This window comes from Microtus pennsylvanicus, chromosome X (assembly GCF_037038515.1).
Source record: "Microtus pennsylvanicus isolate mMicPen1 chromosome X, mMicPen1.hap1, whole genome shotgun sequence".
NCBI lineage: Eukaryota > Metazoa > Chordata > Mammalia > Rodentia > Cricetidae > Microtus > Microtus pennsylvanicus.
In genome coordinates, this window is record NC_134601.1 from 143,842,966 (window position 1) to 143,865,846 (window position 22,881).

General features: G+C 37.3%; 1 protein-coding gene across 2 annotated transcripts in view; it reads left to right on the forward strand.

The window, feature by feature from the left end:
* The window catches only part of Rp2 (RP2 activator of ARL3 GTPase), a 32,122-nt gene extending 14,487 nt beyond the window's left edge, over nt 1-17,635 (forward strand). The window contains exons 3-6 of one of the 2 annotated variants that reach the window (XM_075957787.1): nt 2,648-2,762; nt 13,915-14,000; nt 14,541-14,635; nt 15,186-16,967. In XM_075957787.1, coding sequence (XP_075813902.1) covers nt 2,648-2,762; nt 13,915-14,000; nt 14,541-14,624 — 285 coding nt within the window. In that variant the 3' untranslated portion in view covers nt 14,625-14,635; nt 15,186-16,967. Of the gene's footprint in view, nt 1-2,647; nt 2,763-13,914; nt 14,001-14,540; nt 14,636-15,185; nt 16,968-17,576 lie in introns of those variants that run through there. The other variant, XM_075957788.1, reaches the window with a different exon arrangement.
* Nucleotides 17,636-22,881: the final 5,246 nt, after the last annotated feature.

Here is a 22,881-nt window from a genome sequence, read left to right on the forward strand (position 1 = left end):
GGGAGAGAGGAGAGAAGAGAAATAGACATAGATAGGACTTGCTAGGTTTTATTTATTGTTATTATTTGTAGTAGGAGGGAGGCCGCTTATTTGTTCCTGGCCACATAGCCCCAAAATAATCACACAGAAACTATATTATTTAAATCACTGTTTGATCCATTAGCTCTAGCTTCTTATTGGCTAACTCTTACATATTAATTTAACCCATTTTTATTAATCTGTATGTCACCACATGGCTGTGGCTTACTGGGTAAAGTTCCAGTGTCTGTCTCTGGCAGCTCCATGGCTTTTCTCTACTCTGCCTTCCTTCTCCCAGCATTCTGTTTAGCTTTCCCTGCCTACTTAAGTTCTGCCCTATCAACAGGCCAAGGCAATTTCTTTATTCACCAGTGGTATTCACAGCATACAGAGGGAAATCCTGCATCAATTATTTACAAATTAATTATTAGAAATACTAGCAACCCTCAAGTTATAGTCCTCGAATTCCTTGGATCCACAAAGTTTACCTTAGAAGCAGATCTCTTGGTCTACAAAATCCTTTCTCTCTCTCTCTCTCTCTCTCTCTCTCTCTCTCTCTCTCTCTCGCTCTCGCTCTTTTGTTTGTTTGTTTGCTTGTTTGTTTGTTTGTTTTTTGAGACAGGGTTTCTCTGTGGCTTTGGAGCCTATCCCGGAACTAGCTCTGTAGACCAGGCTGGTCTCGAACTCACAGAGATCCGCCTGCCTCTGCCTCCCGAGTGCTGGGATTAAAGGCGTGTGCCACCATCGCCCGGCCAAAATCCTTTCCCAATGCAAGCTTTAAATCTAATTTAATTTAGTAAGCATTTGTTAGCATCAATTATATGCAGGTTATGCTGTTATCATATTTCATTCATTATATGATACAAGTTTGTTTTCCACATCTTTGCTTAAATACCTTGTAATTAGTTGCAACTTAGAAATAATAGAAACTAGGTGATACTGGAAATTAAGGCATACAGATACATTTCTTTGCCTCAAAGATTTTCCGTTTTTCATCATAAACAGTTTCCACACATGCTCACAACAGTACTGCGTATTGAAGCATAGTCTTTGCTAATGATTTTTCTAATGAGGAAATTTTTTTTGGAGTTTGAATTGGTTTAGAGGTTGGAAATGATGTCATCCACACTGGGCTCCTTATTTTCTCTTGTCCCGTCAACATTGAGGGAGAGCTTTCTTTTGTCTGTGAGTTTTTACTACATATAATTTTCAAAGATTAATCATTCAAGTTAAACTCCATTTTGTTAGATAATTAGGATATTTTAACATGTTTAAAGAAAAAAAGCCATCAACACAGTCTATTTGTGAGTCATCAATGCTCTGAACCTTTTGACTTTTGGTATCTGATGTGTGAAATGGCCTTTGCAAGAATATGACTTAGAAGAGTGATGTTCTTTAAATGTCCTTCTGGAATGCAAAATAACAATCCTACACTAATAATAATAGTAACTTACTCTTACATACTTTCACCAGTCGGGTACTTGTAAAGAGAGTTACATGAATTAACTCAGTGTTCAAAACAACTCTGACCTACAGACAGGGTAAATAACTTGGCAAAAGTCACTCAGCTAGCTGGTAAACATCAGAGCTGTGATTCATACATGCAGGCTGATACTCTTCCTGTATATTAACCCTTAAACATCAAGCTGTTGTGCTGTCCCAGTGCTGAAAGAAAGCTGATGCTAAGAAAAGGGAAAAGCCTAAATGCTATGTTGACAGGTTATATACTATTTAAATTATACTTGAGTTAGCAAAGAAACTAGTTCTGAAAAAAATAAAAGTTAAGTATTTTCATAGCACAGCTATATTAGGACAGCTTAGACTGGGAGATGCAGTTACCAACTCTGATTTGCTGAGGAACATCATAAAATCACATTTTATATTGTTTTCACAAACAAATTGTTTTCTTATATAGGGAGTAGACCACAACCTCGTGGTAATACACAGAAACACACACAACTTATTGACCAAACAGTATTGCAATTAACATAGTTTCTGTGTGATTATTTTGGGTCTGGGTGGCCGGAAAATGAACAAACAGCCTCCATCTACAAGCCACCATCACCCATCCTAAAAAATAATTCTTTAATCCACCATCTCATTAACTTGAATTAAAATCAAAGCTCTGTTCATTTATAGACCTTGGGCAAGTTCTTAACCATGTTACATCTTAATTGTCTCATCCCTACAAGGAAGATGGTGGTGGTACCCGTCTCATGAGAGGTTAAATGCATTTTGTATGTATATATGTATAATATTCAGAAAACTTCAAATGGTCCCATATGTGTGGTCAATCATTCTTGCAATATACTATACAAATTGATGTGATGGCTTTTAAAATTAACATGACATGGTATTTTTGTTTTATTTTAACATCTTTATTATATTTAACAAATTATGTTAATTGTAGTGAACTATGGTATTTTTCATTGAACATTTTCTGTATCATCAAATTAAGCTTTTGGTTAGTAGTTGTAAAGTAGTGACAGTGGAGTCTGAATTACTCAGAACTAAAACAAAAATCAGAATGCTGCGTTGCATTATATATGGAAAAATGTTCAAATAACAAATCCTTGTTTTCATTCCAAAAGTTCATTTTCCAATCTGAATGAAGTTTTATTCTCCACAGATGGTTGGTAAAGGGTTTCTCCTAGTGCAGACAAAGGAAGTGTCAATGAAAGCTGAAGATGCTCAAAGGGTTTTCCGAGAAAAGGCATCTGACTTTTTTCTTCTTCTAAACAAAGGTATTTTCTGGGTGACTGGGGTACTTTTTTGGTTATTTTCTTTTCTGACTCTCTTAACATTTCTTTCATGTTGCCTTCTCTTTCTCTTTTGTTCGGTTTTCCCCAAAACCCAAGAAGCACTGTAGAACTCACTTTTCTCCTGTTCTTTCTCTTAGTACTTAAATGGTCACAGTTCTGTATTATTTTAGTTGTCATTTTATTACTATTTTACCTTTGTACTGTTACAAAGCACATAATAAGGATATGCGTTGGCTCTACTGAAAAAGAAGAATTATAGTCACTAATTTTCTGTTTTCATATAATTAACTTTTTGTGAAAATTATAATTTTCCCTAGCAAGTGAATACCAGCAATAAGTTTCAGATAGTGAAGAAGTGTGCGAAAGAGAGGAGCTAGAATCTGCCTGCCCCGCTGAAAAGCTGCTGCTTGCCTATATTTTCTTAAAGGCATATTGACTCTGGAGGCCAAAGTACTATCTTTCTGTTGGGAGTAGGGACATTGTTTGCTTAAGGCTCCAAGCCAGTATGAATAGCAATATGGAATGCTAATTGGGTATACTCTACAGACAGGGCACATCTGTATGTGTGTTCTTTATGTATAAATAAAATATAATGAACTCTAAAACTGTATGAAAAAAGCATAGAAGGAATATTATGATAATTTTAAGCAATAATGCTCTATGTAATTGGGCTATTAAGTGTTAGCATAATATTTCATATCTTTTTCTTAGTTATTGTGGTAGTGGCAATGACTTACTCAATCCAGTGCTTGAATCTACCTCAGAATATATTTTGACATCGGAACATTCAAATAAAATCTTGGAAATGAACCTTGAAACCCTCATCAACTTCTAGGAATGGAATTAAGCAATAAGTCTAATGGATATCCTAAAGTGTAAGAGTTAGTATTGAATTCAGTAACCTGAATCAGGGGTTTATATATTTGTATAATATTAGTAAAGAAGTCTTATAGAATTGCTTCAACCTAAACAGTACCTGTCTTTCAATAATAGTAAAATGTTTTGTTTCTGGAAAAAGCAGAACTAAAACCAATGAGCAGATGTTACCAGAATTTCAGGAAATAATGTCATACAACCAAGTCTTATAAAAACAAGAGATTCTGGGGCTAGAGAGATGGCTCACTGGTTAAGAACAATGACTGTTCTTCCAGAGGACCCAGGTTTGATTCCCAGAATCCACATGGTAGCTTACAGCTGTCTAATATTCCAGTTCCAGGGCACCTGACATCCCTTGGTAATATATCAATTCACATAAAATAAAGATAAGTAAAATAAAATAATTAATTAATTGAAAAAACATGTCTACAGGAAGTACTTAAAGACTGAAGCACTCATGTCAGGTCAAAAGAATCAGCTTGAAGGAGTTTGCATTGGAAAAATTTGGGGGCAGTTTGACCATTGAATAATGGGGGTTGGGGTCAGAGTAGTAACAGTGCTTGAATAGCATGAGGACCTGGGTTTCATTTCTAGCACCAAATAAACCTCACAAAGAATAATGCAGGGGGGGCGGGCAGCAGTGATGCACACCTTTTAATCACAGCACTCGGGAGGGAGAGGTAGGTGAATCTCTGTGAGTTCAAGGCCAGGCTGGTCTACAGAGCGAGTCCAAGACAAAGAAACCCTGTCTCAAAAAAAAATAGTGCAGGTAATTTAATAACTGTTATGCACCTTTGGAAAAGTAGAGGCCTGAGCAAAGTACTCCACACCTGCAATCCCTGTACTTGGGAGGTAGAGGCAAGAGGAGTTTAGGAGTTCAAGGACATTCTCAGCTATATAAGGAGTTCAGGACCATTTCAAAAAAAGAGGGAAGGAGCGATGGTGGCACACTCCTTTAATCCCAGGACTGGAAGGCAGAGGCAAGCCAATCTCAGTGAGTTTGAGGTCAATCTGGTCCACAGAGCGAGTTCTAGGATCACTAGGGCTACATAGAAAAACCGTGTCTCAAAAAATGAAAAAAAAAAGAGGGGCTGGAGAGATGGCTCAGTGGTTAAGAGCATTGCCTGCTCTTCCAAAGGTCATGAGTTCAATTCCCAGCAACCATATGGTGGCTCACAACCATCTGTAATGAGTTCTGGTGCCCTCTTCTGGCCTGCAGGCACACACACAGACAGAATATTGTATACATAATAAATAAATAAATATTTTTTAAAAAAGAAAAGAAAAAGAAAGCAGGTGAATTTTATGATTACAGGCTGCATCTCTTACCTTCTTTCTGCCTCCAACCTCTTCTGTCTTTGTTCCTTTCTTTTCTAAATCTGGAGAAAGGGAATCTTTCAATCTATTGATAACTGAACCAAGATAGGAAAGAAAGTTACATGACACCACAAAGAAACAATGAACCAAGCCCAAAATACAAGACGTTCTATAAGATAACTAGCTTTCTTCAGGTGAGGGAACTCTTTTAGATTAAAATAATCTAAAGGGATATAACAATTAATGCAAAGAGAGAACCCTGATTTGATATGGGATTGATATAGTTTTTAAGCTAGGAGTTTGAAGGTGATAGGAGTTGTTTAATTTCCTTAGGTATGGAAATAGTATTGTGATTAGGTAGGAAATGCATGCTGAGTATCATGGTGTCAGCAAAACAAGAATAAAGTATGTGTGTGCACTAATGTATAATATGTAGGGGCCAGCAAAATGACTCCGTGAGTAAAAGCACTTGCCACTAAGCTTGATGACCTTGAGTTCAGTCCCACATGGAAGGAGAGAACTTACACCCACAAGTTGTCCTCTGACTTCCATAAGTGTGTCCATGGCATGAGTGCCCACACCTCTACATCTATAAAAATAAGTAAATATGCAAACAAATAATTGTTTAAAAAAACCTATGTGGCTAAATTTTGACTCTTGGTGACTATAGTTAAAGGTAAGGTGGATATTTATGCTGTTCTTTCAGTATTTCTAATGTGTGTGTGTGTGATGGAGGAAGGTCATTGGTTAAATAAATAGAAACTGCTTGGCCCTCATTGGTTAGAAGATAGGTGGGAGGAGTAAACAGAACAGGACGCTGGGAGGAAGAGGAAGTGAGCTCAGACTCCACAGCTCTCCTCTCGGGAGCAGACGCCTCAGAAGAGACGCCATGCCCCACTCCCGGGCAGACAGACGAGATGAAGCTCCGACCCAGGATGGATGTAGGCTAGAATCTTCCCGGTAAGACCGGTGCTCACAGATTATTAGAGATGGGTTGATCGGGATATCAGAATTAGCCAGTAAAGGCTAGAGCTAAAGGGCCAAGCGGTGTTTAAATGAATACAGTTGTGTGTTGTTATTTCGAGCATAAGCTAGCCGTGGGGGCAGCCAGGGTGCTGGGGACGCAGCCCCGCCACTCCTATTACTACGTGTGTGTGTGTGTGTGTGTGTGTGTGTGTGTGTGTGTGTGTGTGTGTGTGTGTGTGTGTGTTTAATTGAACATTGGAGGAGTTGAGCAGTGAATGTCTCAGCAGTTAAGAGCACTCACTGGCTGCTCCTCCAGAGCACCCAGGTTCTCTAGTCTCAGTGGTGGCTGACAACTGGCTGTAATTTCAGTTCCTATGGATCCAATGCCCTCTTCTGGCCTCCAAAGGCACTGCATGCACATGGTCCACACACATATATGCAGGCAAAGCTCCCATAACACATAAAATAAAAGTGAAATAAAAACTTTAAAAAATTATATATCTTATTCTCAAAACCACCTAAAATGGATAAAATAATTTAATCTGCCCAATAGTGAGTTTATTAGGTCATGTGGAATAGCAAGCCCACTTGATGCTAATATTCTAACAGGGTGGAATAAGGTGAGCAATAGTCATTCTCAGGCAGGTAATTGTCCTGAGTAGGGCTGCTGTGTGCATTATAGAATGTTGAACATCATTTCTGGCTCCTGCCCTCTTGATACACATTTCTTCAGTTGTGGCAACAACAACAAAAATGGTTTTAGACATTGCCTGATGTCCTTTGAAATAATTGTCAGTTGAAAACCATTTTTTTTAAATAATAGGCTTACTCTTGGAAATTTACCTTTATTGTAATTCATAGCTGAATCTAAATAGTCTTTAATCACAATTATCTTCTTTAGTTAATAAATATTACTATTTGACTATTAATAAGAGAATCTATTGTTTTCTATCCTAGAACTTCCAAACCATACTAATCCTCAAAACTATATAGGATGTTTTTAAAAATATAAATTTCGAACTACTCTCTCAGAAGTCTTTATTATATGTCCTTGGAATCAACATTTTGGTAGCTTCTCAGATGGTCTTGGGCACTAATTAGACTTGTTTTTCTTTGTTTGAAAGGCTCATCTTCTTCAGCAAAAACAGTAGATGAGCTATGAGCAGTAGTGGACAAAATGGTGCTTTGTAGGCCATGCCAGGTTTGGTAGTTTAGTCTGAATTTTCATGCTTTTTATTTTTAATAAATCTCTAGAATAATTTAAATTTACAGAAACTTTGCGAAGACAGTACCAAGAGCTTCTGTATATCTTCTTCCTGCTTCTCCAAATGTTAACGTAGCCAAGGCACATTTGTCAAAAGCAAGAAATTGACATTGGTAAAATGTTTTCTTGTACAGTCTGTTCTCATTTCACCAGATGTTTGCCAGCAAGTTCCAGGTCCAAAATTCATTTCTAGAGCCCACGCTGACTTTAGTTGCTGTGGTTCCTGGATCTCACCAACTCTGTGACTTTTGTTTTTCATCACCTCCAGTTAGTCTGAAGAATGTTGTTGTGTTGGGGATCATCTGCTCTTTTCTCAGGTTAGAAAGGGTTATAGGTTTTGTAGAAGAGGTGAAGTTGAAATGGTATCTGCTGTGTTTACCTTCCATTGTGGCAGGGTAGGGATACATTTGTGTTACAGGGCAAATGTAGAAGTCAGGGCCGAGAGGCTGGAGAAAGTGCAAGATGCTGGTTACATCTTGTAGGAGCTGATTCTCTTCTTCTACCATGTGGGTCCCACAGATCAAATGCAGGGTGTCAGGCTTTTATTCTCATTTTTCCATCAGTCTAGAAATTTATATTTTGTTTGGTAACTTTTTAAATTTTTTCAGATTTATTTATATATAATTGCCAGATACTACATTTTAAAGTATATAATCTAGTGACCTGACCTATCCATATATTATAAATGATTACAACAAACAGTTATGTCTTGAAATTGTTTGTTTAAAATCTCTTATTATTATATGTATGTTTGTGGGTGCACAACTATGGAGGTTAGGACAACTCTGTTAAGTTACTTCTCTGTTTCTGCTTTCACTGGATTCTGAGGGTTGAACTCAGTTTTCCGTGTTGTGCAGCAAACTTTACCCACTGAGTCATCTCAATGGCCCATAATTGTTGTTTTGTGATAAAAGCATTTAAAGTCTCAGCAATTTTCCAGTATACAATAAGGTATTACTAACTATAGCCATCATACTATATATTAAATCCTAAGAACTTACTTATCTTAAATGTGTGTTGGGGGGTTGTGTTGTAGATTAAACCCCATGCATTTTAGACAGGAGATAGCTCAACATACTAATCATATAACTACACAAATTTATATGATGTAACCAGCATCTTGCACTTTCTCCAGCCTCTCGGCCCTGGGCTCACCCATGTTGTTGCAAATGGCAAGATCTTTTTTTGACAGAATAGACGTGAGTGTGTGTGTGTGTGTGTGTGTGTGTGTGTGTGTGAGAGAGAGAGAGAGAGAGAGAGAGAGAGAGAGAGAGAGACAGACAGACAGAGACAGACAGAAAGAGAGAGACAGAGATACAGAGAGAGAGAGGAGAGTGAGATTTTTTTGAGATAAGGCTTTATTACATAACCCTGGATGACCCAGAACTCACAGAGATCTGCCTGTCTCTGCCTTCCACATTCTAGGATTAAAGACATATGCCACCAAGAGTAGTCCATACCATACTTTTTTTGTCCACCCAGTTGTCAACAAGACCCCTAAATTTGATTCCATTTCTTGGTTAGGGTGAATAATGCCTCAATAACGTAGGAATTCTTTCTGGGTAGTGATTTGATTTCTTTTTAATATATACCCAGAAGTGGGATTGCTGGATTAATTTTTTTGAAGAAGTATTATCATAATGACTATATATAACAATTTAAATTCCCACTAGCGATGCACAAGGGTTCTTGTTCTTCTTGCTTCACATCCTCAGCAATGCATTTCCCTGTGTGATAATAGCCTAACATGTATGTGAAGTTGCTATCTCATCATGAGTTTGATTTGCATTTTCTTGATTAGTGACATTCAGTACCTTTTCACGTGATGTTTCTAATTTTACTGAGAGTTTCAAAGAAGTGCTTTGCATTTCAATTTTCTTTTCAATTCCATTAGGTTTCTGTTCTCGTATTTCTTATTTCCTTACTTTCACTAACATTAGGTATGATTTGTTCATTCTCTAGTTTCTTAAAGTTTGAGCATAAGTTACAGATTTAAGTATGATTTTTGACATTGATCTAAGAACTACAGCTAACAGCATGCCTGCGTGAAGCATATGTACACACATGTTCTCATGAAGCACAGACTAGCCTTCCTCAGTTAGGTACAGTGGACACCAAGTTTGGGGGCTGTGTCAACACCACAATCAATAGGGATCTCAGAAATATGAAAAATAAGGCACAATTCAGATGGTGAAAAGGATATTTGCGTATATAAGACGACTAAAACAAGAGGACTTCACTTAGCTAGGAACATGAACAACAAGCATGTCTGAGAATAGCTACAAAAGTAGACTCAAGTATTGATGGGTAGTACACACCTAAGTGTGGAGGTAGTTACAGGAGAATTTTAACAAGTATACAGATAAGGATCTACTGCATATATATTTAATACTGATTTTTCCCTATACGTATGACTTTAGCTGTATCATGCAACTTTCAACACATTGTATTTTCATATTTATTCAATTCAAGATTTGGCAAAATACAGCCCACAGCATGCATTAGAAAATGAAGTTTTTGACTGGGTGGTAGTGGCACATGTCTTTAATTGGGAGGTAGAAGAAAGTGGATCTAGGTGAGTTTGGGGCCAGTCTGGTCTACAGGAGCTAGTTCCAGGACAGGCTCCAAAGCTACAGAGAAACCCTGTCTCCTAAAACCAACAAAACAAAATGAAGTTTTATGGGATTATGGTCATATTCATTCTTCTATCTATTCTGCTGGGTTTTATTTTTTTTTTAACCACAACCAAAGATTTGTTTCATGGCAGGCAATGTATAGTCCACAAGGGCTAAAATACTTTCTATCTGGTCCTTTATAGAGAAAGTAATTTAATATTTAATTTAGTGAAAAGTATTTTTAAAGCCAGTATAGTGGCACATTCCTGAGACACGATCATGAGTATCAGGCCAACATAGGCTATATGTTAGTTCAAGATCAACTTGGGTTACCTATTAGAATACTGTCTCAAAAAAAAAAAGAAATGAAAAACAAAAAATTGGAGATTAGAGAGATGTCACTAGGATCACTTGCTACTCTTCCAGAGAACCAGAGTTCAATTCCCAGTACCCCATATTGGGTGGCTCAGAAATGCCTATACTCAAGCTCTCAGTGCATCCTCTGGTGACTTCCATGGTCACTTATACTCAAGTGTATATACCCTAAAAAAGACAAACTTGCTGTTTTCTACAGTTAGTTAAACTTGTTTTATGACACAGGCTTCAGTCTGTTTTGTTTATATTTCATGCTCATGTGATAATAATGTAAAATCTGTTGCTTGGTAAAATGCTATATAAATATCTATTATGCCAACTTAATTGATAATGTGCAAGTCATCTCTCTCCTTTATTTTCTGCCTACTTATTTGATATATTAATGAGAGAAATGTTGAGCTCTACAGGTGTCACTGAGGATTTGTGTATTTCTCTTTTCTAATTATTGAGGCTTCACCTTGTGTACTTTGAAGGTCTATTAATTGCATATGCATTAGAATTGATAGATTTTTCTTTGGAAAACCCTTGCTTATATAATAACGCCATCTAGCTCTGATTATCTTCCCTGTTTTAAAATCAATTTTATCTGAAATTAATTAATTAATAAGGTTACTGTTTTTTAATTTGGTTAATATTTCATTCTGTATTTTTGTTAATTTTTATTATTTTTATTACTTTAAAAAATAATATCAATCCAAATTTCCACTTCCTCCCCTCCTCCCACTTCCCTACCACTCCCCCACACACCCTCCTCCTTACCCCCTCCCCCACACACCCTCCAATCTTAAGAGAGGTTCAGTCCCACTCCTGTGGAATTTGTTGCCTCAATCCTGCTTGGCCCAAGGTGGAGTTTGTTGCCTCAGGCCTACTTTGGCCTAGGTTACTGGCTTTGACCTATTTCTGTAAACCCTGGTCTGGATCCACTCCTGCAAAGGTCCTTGGCATGGAGTTGGTCCTGCAAAGGTCTCTGGCTCTGATCTACTGCCTTGGAGCTCCCAGGCTCAGGAGCCCCCAGAACCGCAGAGGCTTACTCCCTCAGAGGTCCCAGACTCACTCTAGGACCCACAGAGGTTCCAGGTTACTGCCTATTCCCTTCGATGTCCCAGACCAATGCCAGGACCTATAGAGGACCTGGCTCAGGCCTACTCCCTCTGAGGTCCCAGACTCACACCTGGCCCCACAGAGATCTCTGGTTCCTGCCTTTCCCCTCTCGGAGGTCCCAGATTCACACCCAGACTGTCAGAGGTCCTGGCTCAGGCCTAGTTCCTGAGAGGTCCTAGACTCAAGTCCAGACCCACAGGGGTCCTGGCTTAGGTATACTCCCTTGAAGGCCCCAAATTCACATCTGGACCCTCAATAGTCTCTGACTCTGGCTCACTCACTCAGCAGTTACTCTCCTGTACCTGTTCCAGTGGACTTCACTGTCTCTGGACCAGGACCCTGGTTCAATCCTGGTCCACCAGTGTCCCAGGCCTGGATTGGCTCACAGCTCCTGCTCCCATGGAGCTTGCTTCCTCAGGTTCACTACAGCCTAGGTAGCTGGTTCCATCTCACTCCTGTGGAATTTGTTGCCTCAATCCTGCTCTGGCCCAAGGTGGCGTTCGTTGCCTCAGGCCTACATTGGCCTAGCTTACTGGCTTTCGATCACCTTCTATATTTTTATACTTAGGCCACATACCACTGAAGGTATACAGACAAGGCATTGCCTTCTAAGGTTGCTTAGAATAAGTCTTTGTATGGTCATATCACTAACTTGATAGACTCGTTTATTTTAGTTTGCTTTTAACTTTTAGAACTGCTTTTCCCCCCACATTTACTTTTGGCTTTGAAATACTGACATGCTTTCCAATATCAAGTTATATAAAAGGGTACATTGAGACAATTTTCACCTGCATCCATGCTACTACATGACCCTCTCTTTCCTCTTCTTATCAGCCACATTTTCCACAGAGCCTTTTTGCCAAGAGTAAGAAAATGTAAACAGTTGCCTCTTCTTTGACTCAGTACTTATCATAATCTATAGATACTATGTGCTGTAAACTCCTAGTTTAGCTTGTTCACTAGGTCTGTGTGAGGGTACAGTTGACTGTTTTATTACTTGCCTTTCCTGTTTGTTTCTGTATTAAACTTCAACCCTCCAGTTATTTCAGTGCCAAATATAATGAGATCTATCTCATTCTTGTGCTTTGTCCAGGTCTCAGAACTACATTAAACTTAGCATTCATATTTTGTTTACCTTGGTTTTTCAGATGTAGTACTCATTATTCTTTATTGTTTTGTTTGTTTAATCAGTTTATATCTGTTTTTGAGACACATTTGTAAACTCCTTGAGGTCAAAACTTCTCCATCACCATAGGAAATAAAATGCTGATCTGTTTGGAATATAGTGATAGCTGAATACACATTAATTGAAGCACACGTTTTCTTGGTCTGATTGGCTTTGGTCATGCTCGCCAACAAATCTATGCTAAATTCCAGGTTTCCCAAAGATTAAATCATGAATGTTTAACTCAAAATGTAAGTCAGAGGGGGTCTTAAAAGCATTCAAATTAATGGGTGGGAAAGGAGGCACAAATCTTTCTATTCAGAGGATTAAAAATAAAAGTTTGATATTTACTTTTAAAATTTATTTATTTATTTATTTATTTATTATGTATACAATATTCTGTCTGTGTGCATGTCTGCAGGCCAGAAGAGGGCACCAGATCTCACTACAGATGGTTGTGAGCCACTATGTGGTTGCCAGGAATTGAACTCAGGACCTTTGGAAGAGCAGGCAATGCTCTTAACCACTGAGCCATCTCTCCAGCCCTGATATTTACTTTTAGAATGTAACTTTAAAACACACTCAAGGAAAATTCTTTCAAAGAGGCATTGCTTTGGTGCCTGGCCTCAATTCCCTTTTGATTTATTTCCATAGTTGGTGACTAGAACTTGGCTGGTTAAGTAGGGGAGCTGGAAGGAGGGCAGGCTGCCTGGTAAGACTTGTGTGTTGACTTGGATTGTTTTTATCTTGTTTGGTATTTTGCCCACTAGTCTTTGTACTGCTAAATTAGTGGAGATTCTTTTATTTTGTTTGTTTTGTTTTAAAAAGAAAAACAAAAACCAAAGAAACCAGACAATTTTCAACAGTTGAAAGCGTGACAGTAAGGGTTGGAAAGATGGCTTAGCAGTTAAAGAATGCTTGCTGTTCTTGCAAAGGACTGGAATTCAGATACCAGGACCCAAATCTGGAAGCTCAGGAACAACTGTCCAAAACTCTAGCTACAGGGAGTCCAATGACCTCGTCTGTCCTCCACAAGGCACTTGCAGCACTCCACATGCACGCATACCCACACACATACATAATTTTTAAAAATGTGATACAGTTGTGTAATAGTACGGGAGCTGTGCATCCTAAGATGAGACTCAGTGCTTATTTGTTTTATGATAGGGATAGGGAAAAGTTAAAATGATGTGCCTTTTTATCTCCATCCTTCTTCTTTCCCACCTGATGAAGATACTGGAAATTTCTCAGAGAAGAATCAAAAAATGAATGCTGGGTTTAATACATACCTGTAAAGGCAGAAGGATGGAGAAAAGCTCAAGGGCAGACTAGTCTACATAGTGTCTTTCAGGGCTACATAGTGAACTATGTCAAAAATCTAAAACAAATTCAAGAATAAGCTTTACAATATATTTATATTCGTGGTGAGAAAAAACTTCTTGGGGTTCATTTTAGGTCCTGTGATTGCCCTGGAATTTAATGGAGATGGTGCTGTAGAAGGATGTCACCTTATCGTAAACGAGATATTCAACGGGACAAAGGTACAGATCTTACTTATCTTAATCTAATTTTCCATTTTATCTCCTTTCCCTTACAACCAAATAGTACTTGTATCTATAGTATATTCTTTAACCCATAGGCTCACAACCATATGTAACTCCAGCTTCAGAGGTCCAATATCCTCTTCTGACCTCTGAAGAAACCAAGCATGTAAATGGTACACATACATACATGCAGGCAAAACATTCATACATTTAAAAAGTAAATCTAAAAACTTCTTAAAGATAAAACCCTAAGCTTGGGCTGGAGAGATGGCTCAGAGGTTAAGAGCACTGGCTGATCTTCCAGAGGTCCTGAGTTCAATTCCCAGCAACCACATGGTGGCTCACAACCATCTATAGTGAGACCTGGTGCCCTCTTCTGGCCTGCAGGCATACAAGGAGGCCAAACACTGTATACACAATAATTAAATAAATCTTAAAAAGAAAACCCTAAGCTTATGACTTTGTTCTATAAATATGTGGCCTTTGGTATTTAAGGGCCACAGAACTAATCTTGTGTTTGTTTTGTATTTTAAATAGATGTTTGTATCAGAAAAGAAGGAGACAGCATCTGGAGATGTTGACAGCTTCTATAACTTTGCTGAGATACAGATGGCGATTTGAAGCAGACTGTGGTATTAAGCCCTTTCTAATCTTTATATAGAGAGTTTGATAAAATACTTATGTATATTAGTCTTAAGCCATTAGTAATTTTTACTAATTCTAAAATTGTTAAAGGCTATTTTTAAATAATTCTTTGAATACCATATCATTTACTTGAAGATCTAAAATAGTTCATTTAAATTAAGTAATTTTAGTCATCTTATAAACTATTTAACCCCTTCAATGAGCTTTCAGGTTTTTTTTTATATAATACTCTTATTAGAAAACAGAAGTTGCTACCGGTTAACAATTTTAATACTAATTAAAAATTCTTTCAAATCTTTGATAATTTAAACTTTCCTTAGTGCTCTATGGCATTCATTTGATATTGTATTTTGTTACTTATTTTCTCTTTTTATTTAGAGGAATTTGTTACTAGGTAATAATTAAATAAACTTATGTACTTTTTAAATGCATATCCAGTTAAATAATTATTTTCTTCTTGCATTATATGGCTAATGAGATTTTGTACATGGAGTTGACATACTATTTTGTAAATTGAAAATTTTTTTAAAAAAATAGGAATTTGAAAGCTGAATGTGTAGTCCCAGGCTACTTGGGATGCTAAAGTGGAAGAAGCTCTGGAGCTCGGGAGTTCAAAACTATCCTTGACAACATAGTGAGATCCTATTTTAAAAGAAAGAAAAAAACTAAGATATTTGGTAATCAGCTTTGCAAATACTTCTTACTGATGCTGACATTGCCATTTTAAGAACTAACTTCTTCATAAGTTGTATTGCTCTTTTTAAAATACAACTGCCAGATGATTCTTCTGTTTCCTAGTAAGAAAAAGCCTATGCAATATAAAACTATAGAACAGCAATCACCAGCAGATTTGACAGAAGTGATCACTGTCTGATAGCTCTTGTGACTAGCAAGAGACCTAGAGCAAAATCTGTGACTTTTAGATAAGAAATACTTTTGGGTAAGGTCTGATGATAAGCTAGGCAGGTTATTCCAGATCTCCATACATGTTTTTACTCATGTAAAGTAATGTTCAAGTATGATAAAAATGTTGGTAACCTGAAATCATTATTTCTCAAATCCATTTAATGATAGTAATTTTCCAGGAGGTGTGGGAATTGTTTTCAAGGGAAACTGCTCTAATCAGTTCTGAAGGTGTTAATAGGTTGCTCTTATCACATTTACAGCAAACAGGGGCAGCTTTCTTAGGCCTATTTAAAGGAATCTGAAACTCTATTTTTATAAAACTAAGACTGAAAATGGCCACTTGTAAAAATTCCTCTTATGGTTGTTACTAAAACTGTATTTTTCATGTTTAAAATGCTTTAAATCAACTTATAACTACCTGTTGAACTGTTAATGTGTAGAAATAATACTTTGTTATGCTAAATTAATAATATGGAACACCTACCCTGTGCCTAGCCTTGTGCTGACTGTCATCATTTGAGCATTTTTTTTTTATAAAAGCATTGTGTTCTACAAAGTCAATATGATCTCATGAGGTACAAATAAAAACTTCTGGCAGGTATAATAGAATTTCTGTCATATTTTACAAATGATCTTTACAAATTGTGGTTAGAGGCATTAACATTTCCCTGAGCTAAGCTAAAGTAAATGCATTCTTTTCTGTCTTGGTTATTAAATGTTATTATTCACATTTAAAATAATCTCAATACTTGTTTTTTCAGAACTAAAATGCAGCGTTATACAAAGCTATACCTTAAGTTTTTATCTTATCTGTAACGTTGTGCAAAAACTCAGGAATATAATGTAAAGGAGACATTAAGATTTTTCCACCAAATTTAGCCTGTTAACCAAAGCCTAAAATTTTCTATTCAGTTAGATAGGAACTTTCACTGATGTTGACTATTTACTGACATTGATAATTGTCAGTTGGCTATTGAATATTTGAAAGATTTTTAAAATAAGTAGTTCTGTGTTGTTTCTGTAATTCTAAACTTTGATAGTATTCATGATATACTAAATACATTTCATTTCTGAGTAGTTTTTAAATTTATGAAAAATAAATAGCAATGAAAATGATTTTATTGTCATATTTGTTTAAACATCTTATCAGTTTACTTGCATTAATAGTACTGCTATTTTTCTTTTGGGTCTGTATATGTGTAGCTTTTATATGTAAATTTAGTGTTTATAAAATGTGCTTTGCAATAAATGTTAAAATTAAAATGGTTCAACACTAACTTTTTGAAGAGTACTTCTATATTTTTTATACATGTACCAAAATTTGATACAGTTTTTATTTTCCTTTTGGGTGTTTTGTTACACAATTTTTAATTTTAAAAACAAAATAAAGTGGTCTAATCTATGTGTCATATTAATGAGAAACGAACTGTATGCTGAGTGAGTGTATATATGTTTGATGTATATATGTGCATGTTTATATATGCAAGGTACTCTGAAAAAATGAAAAGGAAGCAACATATTTTAATATAAGGAATTTCTATCATAATGTTTTCTTCGGTAAAATAAGTTACATTTTAGTATGAGCGACTATTTGCTAAGATTAGGCATCTTTCTCTTCCATATTAAAAAAAAAAGCTGTGTGTAGCATATAGAGTTATAATCCCAGCACTTGGAAATTCAAGGCCAGCGTAGGTTATGCATTGAGTCCCAGGCAAGCCTGGGCTACATAGTGAGAGCCTCTCAAAAAATAAAGAATTGTCATAAACTTTCTTTCAGATTTAGAAAAGTAGATGATAGTTTTAATTGTCAAATTTACCAGTTTTTATACTCCTTTCCTAGCTCATAAAACAAATACTGAAAGTGCAAGTTAGTTTTAAAAGATATAATATGGTGTTTATTTCCACTTCTAAAGGTTCTGCAAGTTAGTTTTAAAAGATATAACATGATGTTTATTTCCACTTCTAAAGATTCTGCAAGTTAGTTTTAAAAGATATAACATGATGTTTATTTCCACTTGTAAAGGTTCCGCAAGCACAGTAAGAACACTTGGAGCATTGGAAACAAGCAGAAATGACAACAATAATAAAATTACTTCATGTTGGATAATTCATGTCTAAACTTTGTTTTCCTCATAAAAGATATATTTAAGTTTTCTATATAAAAGGGAAGGTGATTTTGATGCACATTAAAATTTGAGAAGCTCATTTCATACTGTTAGTTCTCCAAGCTCTAGAATCAAGATGCCTTCAAAACCCATTGTAGTACTGGAGAGATGGCTCAGAGGTTAAGAGCATTGACTGCTCTTCCAGAAGATCTGAGTTCAATTCCCAGGAACCACATGGTGACCCACAACCATCTATAATGAGATCTGGGGCCCTCTTCTGGTCTGCAGGCATACATGCAGGCAGAGCACTGTATATATAATAAATAAATCTTTTTTAAAACCCACTCTAGAAAATATATCTTTGAAAAGCACCTCCTTTGCAGTTGATGGCAATTAATGTGCAGAGTATAGACTGGTGAGTTCTCGGCCCTAAATGGGACATCTGCATCACACTAATCCCTACAAAGCTCAGGGATCTTCTTGGAATAGGACTCGGAAAGATCCAGAGGTGGTGGATCACATCAAGGGAACTATATTCTGGATACAAACAGGCAGTTGTACACGTGAACTTAGAGTGATTGTAACTCCATGCACAAGACTTGTGCAAGCTCCAGTCAGATAAAAAAAATCACAGCACAGCCGGGCGGTGGTGGTGCACGCCTTGAATCGGGAGGCAGAGGCAGGCGGATCTCTGTGAGTTTGAGGCCAGCCTGGTCTACAAGAGCTAGTTCCAGGACAGGAACCAAAAACTACGGAGAAACCCTGTCTCGAAAAATCCAAAAAAGAAAACAAAAAAAAAAAACAAATCACAGCACAGAAGGGGAAAGGAGGCACAAAAATCCCACCACTAGCTAAGACGCTCCTGGCATTTAATGACGGCTGAGAGAGAGAGAATCAGGATTCTTTAATGACATGACCCTTGGTAGGTTGACCATAGGCTCTGACAGGCCACACTTCCAAACTAGCTAGCAACACAAACTGTACTTGATGGAAGAAAAACAAATCTCATGAGAAGGAATGAGAAGATAGTGAAGGGAGTTATGGGAGGAGTTGGGTGAAAAGGTAAATATGTTCAAAATGTGTCACATGAAATTCCCAGAGAATGAATGTTTAAAAGATAGATGCAGGAGGTATGATGTAGATGGATGAATTGGTATTGGGTTTCCTGCAATCTTCTGATTTCTGTGTTGTGTCCATAAATACTGTACTACTTCAAAAACAGCACAAGATCCTTAAAACAGTTTTGTTTAAAGTACAATACTGAAAAAGCCAGCCGTCATGTATTATAACTTCACTCGGAAGTATCTTTCGAAGGTCCATGTGTTAGGCTCGGCAGATAAAGGGGTTTGCTGTTTGAAGCCACATAAAGGGAGAAATCAGTTACACATAGTCCCCTAACCTCCACACATGTGCCATGACATGTGAGGCCTCTCACAATAATAAAAGTTTTAGAAGGTCCATATTTGGAACATCTGTATTATATTTTTCCCCCAAGGCTTAGGGAACATTGAGGAAGGGGGCAGAAAGATTATAAGAACCAGAAGTCAGGGAGGGCTACTATGAAGTAGTGTCTTCTGAACATAACAGAGTCCTTACACTCCTAAACTGAGCAACTGTAGTTGCCTGGCCAGCATTTGCACAAGATCAAGCCAGTCAACTCTCCAGCACTGTGATTGCCTGCCTGATACTTGCACAAGATCAGCCAAGTCGGTCAACACTCCAACATAGATAAAGGTAAGGCTTATCAGACTCTACCCCTAACTGTTGAAAGGGGAATATGGTGGAAGACCTGGGAGGAATTGGGAGGTGAGTGTGATCTAAATATATTGTACTAATACAATTACAAAAGAATATTTTGTTTGTTTGTTTTCTGAGACAGGGTTTCTCTGTGTGACAGCCCTGGCTGTCCTAGAGCTCACTTTGTAGACCAGGCTGGCCTCGAACTCTCAGAGATCCACCAGTCTCTGCCTGCTGAGTGCTGGGATTAAAGGTGTACACCACCACCGCCCAGCTATACATAATTTTTTAAAGTCCATGTGTTTGGTCACCAGCCCGTGGTGCTGCCAGGAGATGGTGGAACTTTGAGGAAACAGGGTCTAGTGGTATGCCCTTCAAAGGGATATTTGGAGCAGCAACACTTCCCCCTCTCTTGATGCTTCCCAAGCACTATTAGGTAAACAGCTTTGCTATATTTCCAATTCCGTGCCAAGATGTCTCGCCACAGGCCTGGAAGCAATGAATCTGTTGACCATGTACTGAAACCTTTGAGAACACGGACTGAAATAAAGTTTCCTGCTTAAACGTTGGTTTTTCTCAGGTATTTGGGAGAGCACCATAAATCTTAGTAGTGCAAAGCTTTTTGATAAGTGAAGTATTGACTTCACTATTTATTGGCTTGTTTCTGTTACTTGGTATATACAGAACGTTGGGGAGGAGCAGAGATAAGCCATTGGAGTTCATCCCTTTCCTTACATGACAGTGTGGCTCTTAGCAGGAAGATGTTCAGAAACTGAATTTTTTTCCTTTTTTCGTGATTTTGTACGTTGGTGAAGGTTTGTTTTCACCTACAAATGGTGAACGTCATTGGTAGAGCCCTCAGCATTGTCAGCGGGCTCTGCTCCTCCTGGCACCTGCCTTTGCTGCTTCAGTTTAATCTGGTCCACTTGTAATTAGACTCATGGAAAATAACTAATTAACTGATGCTTGTTGTGTCCATTGGAAGTGAAAAGTAATTTATAAATGTTAAGTATCATTGTGCTCAACAAAGTGGATGTGATGCTTTTTAAATAGTTTAGTGGTAAGGGCCATCCACCTCGCCGTCACTAGGCAGTTGAGTAGGGAACTTAAGTGCTGTTTTGTTACAGCGTGGCACACTTTCAATTGTAAAGTGGAGTCTGCTTTGTTAGGCTCATTAATAGAACATTTCATACTATTTTTTAACTTAGAAGCAGATAGTGATTTACAGAGAGTTTGAAGTGTTGAGGATGAAGCCCAGGGCCTCTCCAACCTCCTATGTGAAGCCTTTTCCAACAATCCCACACAGAAAGGCCTGGTCCCTGCTTGATGCTCATATAATGCTCCATTCAGATTTCCAAAAACCCATTTCTATGCCTGTCTGGCTGTTTGTATTTCTAGTCTAGCATCTCTATCACCTAGGAACTGGTTAAAATAAGCCCCACTCTAGATCTGTTGACTAAACATCTATGAATATATTATTCAGGCAATTCAGGTCTTTATGTGCATTTATACTAATATATGAGAAACGAATTCTGTATTATTTGACCCCAAGCTCTAGAATCAAAGCTCAGAAGTCATTATGTTCATAGGGAGTACATTAGTGTCCAATAATGTGATCTGTGCTTAATAAGTGTTTTTGATTAGATTATCCACCATCTATTATGCAATTTTTAGTTTCTTGTGTAATTAACTCTTCTCTTCATGTACTCTCCTTGGCTTGGAAATTAAAAACACTTTTCAATATTAAACTTGTTTTGTTTGTTTTGTGTTGAAGTAGTAACTACCATCTCTGCCCACAGAGGTTCCTGGGAAGCTTTAAGAATATCAGTGATGTTCACTAGAAACAAGATCACGGACATTTCCGTCACTTAAGTTTTTATCTGATGTGTTTCTATCTTGAAGCTTAGGTGATTTCTTGATGCTGGGCTGAATTAAAGAACAGCTATTGGCTTTGGACTTAAGGGAGAAGTTAATTACTTGGTACCCTCAGCTCTGTCACCCTCTGTATCTTTTGACATCTTTCCACTTCAGATGTTCAGATAGGAGCTTAGGCATTTGTAAAATATGTATGATTGTCCAGGAAAGCTCAATGTTTCCAGATTTGTGGCCTTATTTTTTTCTTAGAGTGAAGGTTTAGCTGTAAGTCTAAACAGAAGAAAAGTAAAATCCCAAATTTATAATTTACTTTTATTTATTTTGATAGTTTTTCTTCCCATTACTTAGTATAAATACATTTATGTCTTTATCTGAGTCTTGGACTTTATTTAAAAGTGCTTACATTTAGTCAGTGGTAACAGACCAGAATCCACAAGGCATATGATCACCCTTTTCTGGTTACTATTTTAAAAACAGCATAATACAGAAAGAAAGAACCATGTGCATAAATGCAGTGGTTATATCTGGAGTCAGATGTTTCTGACTTTTTGCCAGGGCTCAGCTGTTCAAAAGGAAAAAATGCTTACCATCCTTTACACGTCTTTAGTCAGGCATAGCAAATCTTTTGGTGTTCACATGTATTCATAGAGGAAATATATGATGAAAGGTTAGAGCAGTGCTGTCTCGATAGGGCAGCATTTGAGTCCAATATGGTATTGCTCACACTGCAGCTGGTAGACAGCACCATGTATAGGTGCTGTTCTGATTTGTATGTTAATGTTAAAGACAAGTAAAAATAGAAGCCTCAGGACATGTCATGCTCATAATGATACCTTATTAAGAACTCTTCCATGAGTACATATTTTAAATTTTGAGGAAAAAACACAACATGAGATGTACTCTCAACACATTTCAAATGTACCATACTGTACATGCACTTTTATAGGTAAATTGTTATAAGAAAATATACGAAGAGGTACCACCTACTTTAACTGAAGGAGCAGAAATCATCTAAGTGTAGTTGGGTTTGCGTTTTAAAGTGCATTTAAGGTACAGGACATTAGGCTTAGTGGTAAGCACCTTACAAATGAAATCTGCATAAATAAGAGATGTTCTACTTAAGCATGTATTTATGATTAAGGAAATTGGGGTTAGTTAACTTACCTGTGGCAAAACAAAAATGGGCAAACAATTCTGGACCAAGGTCAGAGAGGGAACAGTCTAACTGCAAAGCCTCTACTTTCAAACATTATACTGTACTCAGCAATAGCGGTAACATAACCTTTTTATTGAGTACCTGTGGTAGCTAGGCACTGTGGTAGTGTAAAGTCTGTATGATTGGTTCCATTTTGACAAATGAAGAAATTGAAACTTAGGTCAAATACCCTCTTTGTTTAGTTTCGCATATTTGAAATTGGATAATAGGGGTCTATTAAGATGTAAGGTCAAAGCCCATATTCTATGTTTGGGTCTTACACTGATGTAGCAAAGTCTTATCCTATGAGTGCTAGAGGGAAAAAGGGAAAGAACATTGTCTTGAAGCTGAGAGCCTCTGATTCTAGGCATAGCTACTTCAAAGGGAGGCCTGAGCAAAAGGGTACATCCAGACAG